The 13990-nt window shown below is 39.8% G+C and overlaps 1 protein-coding gene and 1 long non-coding RNA gene across 3 annotated transcripts in view; one reads left to right on the plus strand and one right to left on the minus strand.

Moving 5' to 3' along the window:
- The window catches only part of COL19A1 (collagen type XIX alpha 1 chain), a 349696-nt gene that overhangs the window by 313862 nt on the left and 21844 nt on the right, over positions 1-13990 (plus strand). For both annotated transcript variants that reach the window (XM_045057717.1, XM_045057718.1), the window contains exons 44-49: positions 2502-2546; positions 2634-2696; positions 6956-6991; positions 7128-7172; positions 9861-10031; positions 12017-12083. In XM_045057717.1, coding sequence (XP_044913652.1) covers positions 2502-2546; positions 2634-2696; positions 6956-6991; positions 7128-7172; positions 9861-10031; positions 12017-12083 — 427 coding nt within the window. The remainder of the gene's footprint in view (positions 1-2501; positions 2547-2633; positions 2697-6955; positions 6992-7127; positions 7173-9860; positions 10032-12016; positions 12084-13990) is intronic.
- The window catches only part of LOC109499727, a 30227-nt gene that overhangs the window by 9752 nt on the left and 6485 nt on the right, over positions 1-13990 (minus strand). Inside the window, exon 2 of the long non-coding RNA XR_002157195.3 lies at positions 5413-5538. This is a non-coding gene — a long non-coding RNA (uncharacterized LOC109499727). The remainder of the gene's footprint in view (positions 1-5412; positions 5539-13990) is intronic.

Below are 13990 nucleotides of genomic sequence, written 5' to 3' on the forward strand. Positions count from 1 at the left end.
GTGGCCATGCTTTATGAATAAGAGCCCACTTACTGTTGCTCAGTGCCCCTGCAGGGTAGGCCCAGGGAAGGAAAGTCAATGGAAACTATGTACTTGAGTCATAAGAACACAGATAAGAAAGGGCCTTGCCATCCCCACTACAACCACTCATTGACACCTACTAAGAACAAACACCACCCAGAACATCCATCACTACCCGCTGGCGCTCACCACCACCCACCACCTCTATCCTTTAAAAGGCCAGTGGCCACTCTGCTTTACTCTATTTAGTGGTTAAGTCTAATAACAAAAACTTAAAACCCATTCATACTCTGCAGAAAATCATCCTTTATAGAGGAGGAATCCCCTTATTTAGCTATTCTAGATCAAAGTAAATATTCGTTAGTATGATTGAAAAGTAACATGAAAATATTTTCTTTAACAAGCATGTCAGGATTTTTTATACAAGAAAGTATTGTTCCTAAAAGTAGATTCACACTTAATCCCATTCTTTCTCCTGTCCCCTGATCATGACTATTCCTAGCAACATATTTGGAATTCTGTTTCCAGAATTGCCCTGAGCCCCCTACAACCTGCCCCGCTTATATTCATACCCTGTTTTTGTTTACACGTGGTATCATGAAGCTTAGTTCCCACTATATTCACCCAGGTATGACTAAAAGTTACTTCTCGCTATGACCCTAAATTACATATATATATATAAGGGAAAAATATTGGTAACCAATGAAAGTATTGAAAAAGTGAGTGACAGGCTCAAAAGGCAATCCAAATGAAGACCTCCAAAGATATTTTTGAAGGATACAGTATGATTGAAATAAGGGGCTTGGATGTCTAAAGATCCTGTACATTTACTTAGAATGTAGTTTTCTTATCTCATAATTAAGAGGATTAACTGACAATTACAGAAATAAAGAAGCCATAGAGATTTACTCATTGCATGTATACAACTGTATAATTAAAAATGCAACTTAATTTTTTTTATAGTGGATCTTACTATGATTCAAGAAATAAAATAGTCAAAAGATTCTGGAGATAGTGGTGATGGTTACACAACAGTATGGATATACTGAATTGTACACTTAAAAGTGATTAAGCTGGTAAATTTTATGTTATGTACATTTTACTACAACAAAACAGATTTAAGGGGATTATTCATGTTGCAGCAGAGATGAAACCTGCCTACTCAGACTCATTATGATCACTCTGCTGAGTACCAAGGAGACCCAATCCTGCTCTTCCTAAGAAGAGATCAGTCTATCCCTTTCTAGTATATTCAGGTTCATCCAGAGATTTCTCCTGGCCTTCTTTCTCCCGCTTCTTCCCAGGATGACATGTGGGTGTAGAGGAGGAAGTGTCTGTCAGTGCCGGCAGTGGGGGAAAGCCTCCACACAGCGTGCTCTCCCCCAGGTCCTCTGAGCTCCACCTGACCTTTGGGGTTGCTGCTGCCTGCTATCAAGTTCCTAATCCCTTTGTGTCAGATCTCAAGGCCCAAGCACTCTACCCCTTGTGTTCTATGCCAAGACCATGCTGGACATTAGCCTTCTCAGCTGTAGCACATCCCCAATTCCGGCCCATGGGAGCTTCAGGAGTTCCACAGAGCCTATGGAACCAGGGATGCTCTGTCAGGCCTTGTGTCTGCCTAGCTTCTACCACTCAGCCATATCTGTGCCTGTGACGGGGGCTCCTCCCAGAGTTCTAAACAGCAAGAGGGGAAAAGGGCCCTCCCTCTTTCAGATTCTCTACTGGGGAACCTACTAGTGTTTCTGCAGGCTCAGCCACATACCTACATCCCTTCGTTATTTATTTTTCTATCCATGTTAGGTCTAAGGGATAGGAAGTGGTTCCCTCTCAAAGCCAACATCTTTAAGTTTGGTCTGGGCACTTGGGTACTTCTCACTTCTAGTCTCTGCTGGACCATCTTCCTCCCTTTTTCCTCCCAGTGGTCTCCCTACCTAATGTTTCTCAATCGTTAGTCCTCAAAGCCATGTGTGTTGGAACAAATCAGTCTTGTCCTTTCCCTTTCAACCAAACATGGCTTTTCAAGCTGAACATGTGTTTTTTTTCAGGCTAGCCTACTATGAACTTAAAAATCCTCTTATAAAATGCAAAATCTAGGAAAGATTTCTTTGACTCTCTGTGCCCTCCCAACCACCAAAGTAAAGAAGAGCTGCTAGTCAATTAGGCACAAGATGGATTTTCACTAATGATGATACACTGGTTTAGTATTTTCAAAGATATTATCCTCCCCTCCTACCCCTCTGCCATCCACACATAGGTACATTAGAGAACTGCATTCTAGTCTGTACCTTGGAGCCTCCAGAGTCAAGTATATGTCCCCACAGACTCTGTCCCATTAGGAATGCCATTGTAGTATAAAGAGCCACAGCCCTGGCTGCACATTAAATTCACAGATGGTGGGGGGGGGGGTGGCGAGCAGGGGGAGTACATGGCATCATGCAATAATTTGGCTCCTAATGTTTCTCCTTGATTTGATTTCCCAGGGAAAACCTGGAGCCCCAGGGCCTCCCGGAGTTCCAGGGGAACCGGTGAGTTGCGAGCCACTTACTTAACTTACTTCATGTGGTTTTACAGTTTTTCTGAGCAATTAACATTTGTCTGTGACATGTCTATAGGGTGACAGAGGTCCTGTTGGAGATACAGGTTTCCCTGGACCAGAAGGACCCTCAGGAAGGCCAGTAAGTACTTTTTACTATTTAAATTTTGCCATTTTGAGAACTATTCTAAGCACTGCCTCTTCGCCTATCTCCTCAGAAAATCTGACATTTGTTGTGTCTAAGGGAGTGTGACTCTCCCTTTTGGGGGTGTCCTAGCTCTCTCTGAAGTATCTTTATGTATTTAACGATGATGGGAAAAGTGAGATTTTGTTTTGTTTTGTCTTAAGTGTCAGGAAATTAGATTCATTATTTCTTAAGTCTGATGTTCTCAGAGTTAAAAAATAAAATGGCCTGTCACGTCCTAAAATATAAAGAAACTGAAGGCTTGCAGATATAACTCCTGGGTGCTAAGCTAAAAATCAATGTAGAAGCTGTTTTCTCAGATACCTTTCTTTATCTGTGGACCTTGTTCTTATACTTTCATAAATCATGCTTCTAAATATAGCATCCTTTAGTGTCCTAAAAGAGCTCTTGGTTACTGATATATATTGATGTAACGTTGTAATGATCATTCTTACTAATTCAGCTCAATTAAACATACTTTCATCCAGTCTCTGCTGTTTGCTAAGGATGTACTGGGCCATGAGGGAGGGGGCATAAAGATGAATGACATCCATCCCACTCTCAAGTTTACTCTTTAGAGGTCACTGCTCCTTTTGCTTGTTTATTTGCCATGGTGTGTGTGGGGAGGGAGTGCTATTAGGAGAAGGTGGGTACTGAAGGTGAACAAGCAGCACAGAGTTCATGAGGCTGGTTCAGACCTTCTGGGTCTGAGCGTTCCCTAGCCACTATCTCCACAGAGAAGGCAATATGAAAATACAGGAAGCATATGCAATTTAGAGTCAGGAAGATATGGGTTTGAATTGTGACTCAAAGGGTTTTGTGAATCACTTAAGTAACATGACATGTGGTAAGCATTTCCAGTGCCTGACCACAGGAGGCACTCAATAAATAGTTTCAAACCCTGCCTCCCCCTTCACCTCTTATTACCAACTCCCTATCCCAGCCCCTGACCATTCCCTAAATGCTTGCCCAGGGGATTATGCAAACAGCAATTTGTTTATTCAACAACTATTTCTTGAGGACCTACTAAAATGCTAGGCACTCATGGGTTTACATTCTAGTATATTTGTTTATTCAACAACTATTTCTTGAGCACCTACTAAAGGCTAGCAACTCATGGGTTTACATTCTAGTATAGGAACACAGACAACACACAAATAAATACACATGCACACACAATTTCAGGTAGAAAAAGCCCTAAGTAGGGTGAAGCACTGGAGTAGCATTTAAATAGAGCAGTTGAAAAAGGTATGCCATTTAAGCAAAGACCTGCATTAAGTGAGAGATCAAACCTTGGAGTGGTTGTGGGAGACATTGTTTCAAGGAAGAGAAATGGCCATCGAGGAGTGAGGCTGGTGTGTTGAAAGAACAGCAAAAGGCATGAAGTCATGCACTAAGCTAGACAAGAGTGGGAAAGATACCAAGAGAGAAGCAGGTGGTGTCCAGGCCATGAGGAACTTCTAACCCATGAATGGAGTTTGGATTTCATTTGAAGTATGATGGAAGCCCATTGAAGCATTTGTAGTGGGGAAGGAAAATGACTGGAGTACATTTTAAAGTTATCACTCTGACTACTGTGTGAAGAGCAGACTGTAGGGAGCAGGATGGAAGAAAACAAGAGTCAGGAAGCATGCCATAATCCCCATGGGAAATTATGATTGTGAGAACAGGGAGATGATGAGGAGTAAGGTAGTTTAGGAGGTATATTGAGGGGAGAGTCTGCAAACTCACTGATGGACCAGATGTGGAGTGTGAGGGAGAGACAAGTCAAAGCTGTGGTGTGGGGTCTGAGCAGCCATGTCACAGTGGTACTTTTGATGAAATGGCAAAGACTGGAAATGGGTGGGTTTGGGAGGGAAAACCAAGAATTCTCTGTTGTGGACACATTCAATTTAGAGCACTTGTAGACACCCAAGTGGAAATGTCGAGTAAAGGTAGATATATGCATCTTGAATTAATGGAGAGGTTAGACTGGAGAGATTCATCTGCGTATTTAAACCTGAGACTGGATGAAATGGAGCGACTACAGATCAGAAGGGAAGAGAGTACTTCAAATGTTAGGAAAAGAACCCAGCAAAAAGACTGAGAAGGTATAGCCAGTGAGATAGGAAGAAAACCAGGTGAATGAGGTTTCCTAGATGTCAAGGGAACTAAGTATTTTAAGACAGAGAAATGATAAACATATAGATCAGTAATGTGAGAGCTGGCAGTTCTCCCCTGGATTTAGAAATGTGGAGGTCCTCAGTAGGAGAGGTGACAGCATGCTAATATCTTGGTAAGAGTGATCCAGTTGAGAGGGGAAGTTTTGATGATACCATATGGGTGGAAATAACTTTGAGTAGAGGGAGAAGACTGGTATTCCACTCAGAAGTGAAAATTGGTTTTTACAAGGAACAGGGACAGTTCTTCTTTCTTAACAGGAGGAGGGAGGGAGGCAGAAGTTGGTGTATAAGTACATGTAGGTTAGTGGATCTTGTGGAGGGAAGGAAGGTGAGGTGGTTCTCTCCTATTTATTTTCTCAGTGGAATAAGAGTCACGGTCATCAGTTGAGTGTGAGGGTGGTGATGCTAGAGATTTGAAGACACAGCACAATCTGTGAGGGAGTACTTTGGAAGAGAAGGAAAGGGAGTCACATCAGGAAATACAGGATAGCCTGGTAATACAGAGGGCCTACCTGCAATCTGCCATCATACATTTCGATTGGAGCAAGTGGGCAAGGTTATGTGTTTTCTTCAACCAGTCAGCTGCTCCAATGTGGACATGTGTAGACACAAAGCTGGTTATACCCAAGGATGGAGTTCTTCCAGATAAGTGAGGTGAGGGAGGGAAAAGCAAATATGTACGGGTTATTCAAAAAAATCTCTGAAAGCAGTACTCGCCTAGAGAAAGTTAATAACACCTTTATATACAAAGGAGAACACATATGATAGTCTTTGATGAATTACAAGAGACAAAACAAGAACAAAAAAAGACCACAGGGTTATTTCTTTTCTTACACGGTTACCAAAAGCATGAATTACGTTTTTACACTAGATTTATCTTCTTTTATTCCAGTGACACAGTTGTTGTCTTTTTCACATCCTCTCCTTAATCCACTTTATTTTTGTTGCTTATGTTTCTGGATGTAATAAATTCTGTGAACCATACACTTCAGGTAACATGTTCTTGGTTAAGGTACTCTAGATAATTCCCAGAATGCCTCAGAAAGGCTGGAGACTTTGGTTGGGTTATCAGCTGCGACAGACTTTAGTGTAATTTACAACAGTGAAAACATATGGTTGTCTGCAGTTCCGTCCTCACAGAATTTATTCCAGCACAATAAAACTCCCCCAGGCTTTTCAGAGAAGCATGTCCATGCAATTGCCCGCTGGCTAAGAAATCATTTTCCTCACCTTGATCTCTCTCTTCAAACCAAATCTCAAAACACATCTGCTGTTGGACTCTAGGTATTTGATTTGACCCCAAGTGCTTTTCCTTCTTACATCTCCCAGCCAGTAGTTCTCTCAGTCTCATACATCTCTGAGCAGGGGGCTTTATTTTCACCTCCAGAACTGCCTTGTAAAGTTCGGGAAACTTCCAGTTTACTAACAAAAAGCCAATATTTAACACTCTGAAAAACCATGGTTACAGATTTCTTACTTTTCTTTCATATTCTCCAACTGAAAAATAACAAATCATTCTCTGGCTGACAGTTTATTTCATAGTAGGATCATGCTCTGACCATGTTATGAAATTTCCCCAGCAGCAACTGAGACCATTTACTGAGAATGACTCTCTGTGCTGGAAAATTGTTAGAGGGTAACAATAAATGCTGCACACGAGCCACTCAACACCATGGGAGACCTTAGTGTTCAGAATGTACCTAATAGAATAAGTAAGGAAAATAACCCTGTGGACTATTTACAGTGAACTAGGCATTTTCTGTTATTTCACCAAGTCCTTAGTTTTAAGGCCATTATTTTATCCTCACTTTATAAGTAAAAAAGATGATGCTTTTAAGGTTAAGTAAATTGCCTGAAGTAAATAGAACTTAGCAGTAACAGAGTCAGAATTTGAACTCATGGCTGTCTATCAACATTGTCTTCTGTTTCACCATACCGCCTCACCAAAATATCAGAAATATGGTGATTAAGTCCTTGAAGCTTTACCCTTTAATTGTGTTTAACTATGTCTATTAATGTAGAATTAGAAATATTGATCATCTTTTGTCTTTATAGGGAATAAATGGAAAAGATGGATTACCAGGTGCTCAGGTATGGAAAATACCACTTAAAAGAAGTGTTCTAATGTAAAACTTCATCCACAGTACCTGCCAGAATACTTGACTGAGCAGGCTGAGGAAAAATCTTGACAAGCAGTGATTTTTTAGTGTTGACATTTGTTTTTCAGGGTATCATGGGTAAACCTGGAGATAGAGGCCCCAAAGGAGAACGTGTATGTATATTACTATTCTCATCATTATTTAAGCCTGTCTGCTGCAACTGTCTCATCATTTGAGTTACACAATATGTGTTCAGATTCCTACAAGTGCCCCAATATGAAAAGGCTAGGGTGTATGTGATCCAAGATCTCTTCGAGCCCTAATATAGGCCAATTAAAGGACGCAGAAGCAGGCCACATGGCAGGTACACTCACATGGATGACCTTTATTCAGAACTAAGTCTAATCTGCTATTCCAGTTTGGAAAGCTTTTATCTTCCTGTCTCAGACACATATTCCTGCTATAACCATCACTCATTTTCTTTTTAACTAGACTAAGATTTCTCAGCCTTAGCACTGTTGATGTTTGGAGGCAAATAACTCTTTCCTGTAAGTGTCCATCCTGGGCATTGTAGGATGGTAAGCGGTCTCCCTGGCTTCTATCCACTAGACATAGTACTGCCACCTTCCCACCAATTGCGACAACCAAAATGTCTCCAGACATCACCAAATGCCTTCTGGGGACCAGAGTTGCCCTAGTTGAGAATGCCTGACCTCGTCGAACACTAAGTCAAATAAGGGGGGTGGTGTGAGGAGGTAGAGAGATGGGAAGCGGAACTAGTAGAGTTGGAGTCATCCCATTGCCAAGATTACTCAAGAATTTATTCACTGAAATTCCAGTGTGTGTACGTGTGTGTTTGTGTACAGGTCTCTAAATTACCCATTTTTACTTATTATTACACACAATCCATGATAACTGAAGGACATATGAAAACAGAGATAATATAAAGGAAAAAAGTCAATCATATCCCACCACATGGAGATAAGCATTCTTGATCTTGGACAAGCACTATTTTGAACATATTTTTATCTCTTATATGTAATATACACATATACCTAATGTATCAATACAAGTAATATATGTTTTCCCAAAAGTGTGTTCATACTGTTTTATAAATGACTTTTTTTACCTAACACCTGATAGATAATATATAACGGCCATCTTTCCATCCCACTAAATATACATGTAACTTTTAGTGAATGTGTGTTATTCCACTGTTTGTACCACGTTATTTCACTTTCCCAGTCTCCTTTTCCTGAATATATAGGTTCTTGCCACTTTCCATAATAATAAACATCACTGCAATGAACATCTTTGTGCCTAAATTATAAAACAGTTTTAATATGTTGAAGACTGTTTTGCACATGATCAGAGTATTAATCAAAGTGTGCTAATGTTTCTCTTACTTATTTATTTTATAATTTTACTCATCTCAGGTATTTCCCCAAAATGTGAGTGAGTTGATATACTTGTATGCAGATAAGTTTTTGTAACTAAGACAGTAGCATTGAAATTAGATCTGTCCACTTTTTCTTCTTTCTACATCTCTTCATTCCATGATCAGATAGTTTACTGTAATTGTTCATTTGTTTACATTATTTTTTAAATCAAGAGAAATGGAGTGTGGCCTTTGCACAGTAGTCACAAATAAAAGAATAACACAGTGAAATACAGGGCAGCCTCAATGTACCACTCCATCATATTTGGTGTGATCATCACCTCCTGGCATTGTGGAACTGAATATTGGAAATATCTGTAACTGAAACACGTGCTATGATACATATATACACCTCTCTCCCTCTTCTCCCCCCTTATCCTCTCATGCACAAACCCATACAGTAGCAGACACCTTACTGGATAAAAGTCAGCATTAAATAAACTTCTTATCACAGTCGGGCACACCTAGTATTATCTTATACCTAATTTACTATGGCACTTTACTCAGTGAATTCTCTTATAGTTCATTTATGTTATTAAGTATATGATCTTAATCACCACCCCGAGCACCTGCTTTGAACCCTTTCAAAGGCTCTCCTTTTTCATCTTACGAGTTTTAGGACACAGCATGCATGCATGTGTGCATGCACATGCACGCAGACACACATTGTAAAACACAAATAAAGAAACTAACCCACAGAATCTAATAAAGATTCTAATATTAAAGGTAAAGAAGAAACACAGGAGAAAGCAAAGAAGAAGAAGAAGAAGAAGAAGAAGAAGAAGAAGAAGAAGAAGAAGAGCAGCACATGGGAGAGATTCTGAGTGTCCTGAAGTTTTACTTGTTGTAAAATCCCGATGATGAAATCCTCTTGGCCATCTTTTTTTATTATTGCCAAGGAGACCCAGGCCTGAAGTGACAGCTGCTGTTGACTTTCTCTTTTTTTTTTAATTTCTTTTAATCTTTATTTATTTTTGAGAGAGAGACAGAGTGCAAGTGGGTCAGGAACAAAGAGAGAGGGAGACAAAGAATCTGAAGCAGGCTCCAGGCTCTGAGCTGTCAACACAGCTGACATGGGGCTCGAACTCATGAACCATGAATTCATGACCTGAGCTGAAATCGGATGCTCAAGCGACTGAACCACCCAGGCAACCCACCGCTGTTGACTTTCAAAAGTGTCATCATTCTAGACTGGCAACCAAGTGCAACTAACATTGTCACTAACTTTTTATTGAGTGCTTTCAATGTACAAGCATTGTTCTAAGTACTTGACTCCATCACCCTGCACTTTATGGGAGAAGAAACTAGGGCACAGAGGGCTTAATTCACTTGTCCAAGGTCCCCCAGCTAGTAAGTGCCAAGATGAATCCAGGATCCTTGCTCTTAACCACAGCTAATGTGTTATTAACTTTTTCCTCAACAGGGTGATCAGGGAATTCCAGGAGACAGAGGCCCACAAGGTGAACAGGGAAAACCAGGCCTTCCAGGCATGAAGGGAGCCATAGGTCCTGTGGGGCCACCAGGAAACAAGGGCTCCACGGGATCCCCCGGGCACCAAGGCCCTCCCGGCAATCCAGGCATCCCAGGTACTCCGGTGAGTAGTGCCAAGAGCTCCAGGAGCTCCTGGCTAGTATTGACCACGTATCCCTTTTACAATGAAAACATGCATAATCCGTTTGTTTGTTTGTTTATTTAGCTATTTAAAAAAAATTTTTTTTTAATTCAAGTTAGTTAACATATAGTGTAGAATTGGTTTCAGGAGTAGAACCCAGTGATTCAACTCTTACATATAACACCCAGTGCTCGTCCCAGCAAGTGCCCTCCTTAATGCCCATCACCCATATAGCCCATCCACCCATTCTTCTCCCCTCCAGCAACCCTCAGTTTGTTCTCTGTATTTAAGGGTCTCTTATGGTTTGCCTCCCTCTCTGTTTTTATCTTATTTTCCTTGTAAAAGAAATAAAATTAATCTAAAGTTGTCTCCACAAGGGTAGCAATAGCTGTCATTTATTTCAGGTTATGTACCAGATCCTCCACTAAGTACTTACTATACATTAACTTAGTAGATCCTCACAGCTAGGAAGATTGGTGCCCTGTCTGTCCCACTTTTACAAATGCAAAAAAATACAAATGAGTTGACTTGTTCAGGGTCACAGTTATTTCATGGGTTAGACCCAGGTCTGACTGACTGACTCCAAAGCCATGCTCTTAAATACTATGACAATGTCTCCTTATACTACACAGATAACATAGGTCTGTTTTACATTAAAACTCTATTTGTTGCCTATGAGAACAACAAATCTACCCTGAATGATACTTTAAAGTGGAAGACAGGCCAAGAAGGAGTGTTTGGTTAAGAAAGCCCATGTTATTATTAATATCCTCGGGAGGTGTGGTGTATGGCCATTCACAGAGGAACTTAATCAGAAGACATCCTTGTCAGGGAGAAAGGAGAGTCCTGAAGTGAGGGCAGGGAGTTAAGGACATGCTGTCCTCAAATGATTAGCCAATACCAGGTGGAGGGCCAAATTAGGCATTCCCACAGTATTCAGACTCTTTATTTTTATCCATTCTCCCTAAGCTCTACTTGAATAAAGCTTGTATAATGAGCTCTCTGTGCTGTGTCAGTAATTGGTAGTAGATGCATTAATTCAGGTTCATATGTCCCATATAAAATGAAAATAAAATATTGAAATAGAGCATTTTTGGACCTATTCTGTCCTACAGAAATCATCACTTTATGAGCCCATCACATTGTCTTTAATGTCACACATATACCTCTGGATAATAACCACTAAAAAAAAAAAAGAAGAAGAGTAATAAAATACTTTGAAATCCTAACCATCATGAAAAATAATAGCTCTCTTTTAAAAATATCAGGATACCACCGTAAAATATTACTATTATAAATGTTAGATTCTTTGCCAAATTCATGGAGCTTCATTTGTTGAGGGGATAAACTCAACTGACATCATTTACCTACTTCCCTTTCTCATGTCCCATATTTTCTATTAAAAAAAGAAAATTGCTTAACACAAATACGCCTACAAAGTGTGAATGACAGAAGAAACTGTACCATAAAATGAGTAAAACTTAGTTTTATTCCATGAATAAAACACTTTAAAAAATAATCCAGCATACTTGGGAGTTCTCTTCCTGTGGAGACACATAGTATCAGTTAGATAGTGACTTTACCAGTTTCCAGGGATTGGTTAGAAGTTAAATTGTGCCTGGGAAATTAATGTCATGATAACATTGTTCAAGTTCTGTAACTTCAGAAGATGAAGTAATAGGAAATGTCTTTCCTTATCATATGAAACCATGCTTCTCCATTTAATAAGAAATATGTTCAAATCACGGGTTATGATTCCAGGCCACAGCTTTTAAAGCAATTAAGCACTTCAATTCTTTCGAGCATTTGATCAAAACAAAGATATTTATTGCCTATAGTCAGTTGCCAAAAGCATTTTGCTTGATGAACATATCTCCATAGAAGTTTCAAGTATGCACACCAACCCGGTATTTCTATTCTTTACTCACTTGTGCTATGCTCTAACAGACCTTTCCCCCCTTTTTTAGGCTGATGCGGTTTCATTTGAAGAAATAAAGAAATACATTAATCAAGAGGTTCTAAGGATTTTTGAAGGTTAGATTTGCTTAATAAACATTTCTGAATTTTTTACCAATTACTACTTCCCATCCACTGTGGGGGATCCCTTCAGCACGCTCTCAAAGATGGCCGTGCAACACCAATGTGAAGAGGCAACCTATTAAATGATGGATCACCTCTGTCTGATAGAAAATTCTGCCTTAAGCTAAGTTAAACTTGCCTCTCTGTAACTTCCTCTCATCATTCCTGGTCTTTTAAACAGCACAGGTAAAGTATCTTCCTCTATTCACATGACAGCCCCTACAGTATTTTTCCATATCCATGGTACCTCTCCTTACTTTTCTATGGTGTAAGTGTAGTTAGCTCCTCCACCATCATCACCCTGGAGAAACACTTAATTTTTAAATGACCGTCATTCACCCAGGAGTATTTTGACCAAGGCAGAGTACAGTGTGTTTTGATCTAGACCCCGGATCGGCAAACTATGGCCCGCCAGCCAAATTCACCTGCCACCTGTTTTTGTGTGGCCCACAAGCTGACAATGGTGTTTACTTTTTGGGTGGGGAGGTGGGTAGGGAGTACATTTTTAAACGTTTTTTTTCTTTTAAATCCAAAGAGTATTTCATGACATGTGATAATGATCTGAAATTCAAATTTGTTTCTATAAATAAAGTTTTATTGGAACACAGGCTCGTTCTTTCATGAATTTTTTCTGGCTGTTTTCATGCTACAAAAGCAGAATTGACTAGGTGTGATAGGGATTGGATAGCTTGAAATGCCTTAGATATTTGACCCTTTGCAGAGAAAGTTTTCTTTTTTTTTTTTTTTCAACGTTTTTTATTTATTTTTGGGACAGAGAGAGACAGAGCATGAACGGGGGAGGGGCAGAGAGAGAGGGAGACACAGAATCGGAAACAGGCTCCAGGCTCTGAGCCATCAGCCCAGAGCCCGACGCGGGGCTCGAACTCAGGAACCGCGAGATCGTGACCTGAGCTGAAGTCGGACGCTTAACCGACTGCGCCACCCAGGCGCCCCGCAGAGAAAGTTTTCTAACCCTTGATATAGACACTTCAATAATGCTGCCTAAGATAGCATTCCTTTAAAAAAAAAAAGCCTTAATCAATTTTGAATTTTCAATTAATTAATAACTCTGGATCTTCTTTATACAAACTTTTAAAGTTTAGGTGTTTCTCATTGTATACTGTGTCCATTTTTAAAATCTAAGTTTGTGATTTTGTGTTTCTTCCTATTACATTTCAAATGGTTTGTGATTACACATTGTCACAAACGGAAGATATCTTTTGGGATGTTGTCTTACTGTAGCGCAGGTTGGCTGAGCCTCATACCTTTGTGTTATCTCCAAATTTTATAAGCATGTCGTCATTCATCTGTAGATAGAAATGTGGAAAGAGTCAAGAGTCAAGGGTCAGGGCTTTCTTAATGCCATTGCATTCCTCCTGTTCACTTGTAAATTCTATTTTATTGTTTTACTGAGCTCTGAATCCATGTTTTTCTAAAATCCACTCTACATTTTCTTTATCTGTTCACAAGATTTCACATGACTTTATCAAATGACTTGCTAAACTCATGATCACTCTCCTCAACTGTGAGCTTAATAAAATGAGGAATTCTTGTTTTTAAAAAATGAATCCACATTGGCTCTCATGGTCCCTGCTCCTTTTGCAAAGCATCCTTTCTTTGCTAAGCTAAATATATATTACTGAATTTTGCAAAGAATAAGATCACCAAATGCCTCGAGTTCACTATAAGTCTTTCTACTGCAACCATGGAATTAGCTATTCTACAAGAAGCTTTGATTATTTCCAGCAGTAATTAGTATTAGAGACCAAAATCTTGGTACTTGAGTGAACATTATCTTATTTCTGATGAGCACTAGAGATAGAGCAGAGTAACACAGGGACTTTAGCTGCATCAATGACAAA

This window comes from Felis catus, chromosome B2, assembly GCF_018350175.1.
Source record: "Felis catus isolate Fca126 chromosome B2, F.catus_Fca126_mat1.0, whole genome shotgun sequence".
Lineage (NCBI taxonomy): Eukaryota > Metazoa > Chordata > Mammalia > Carnivora > Felidae > Felis > Felis catus.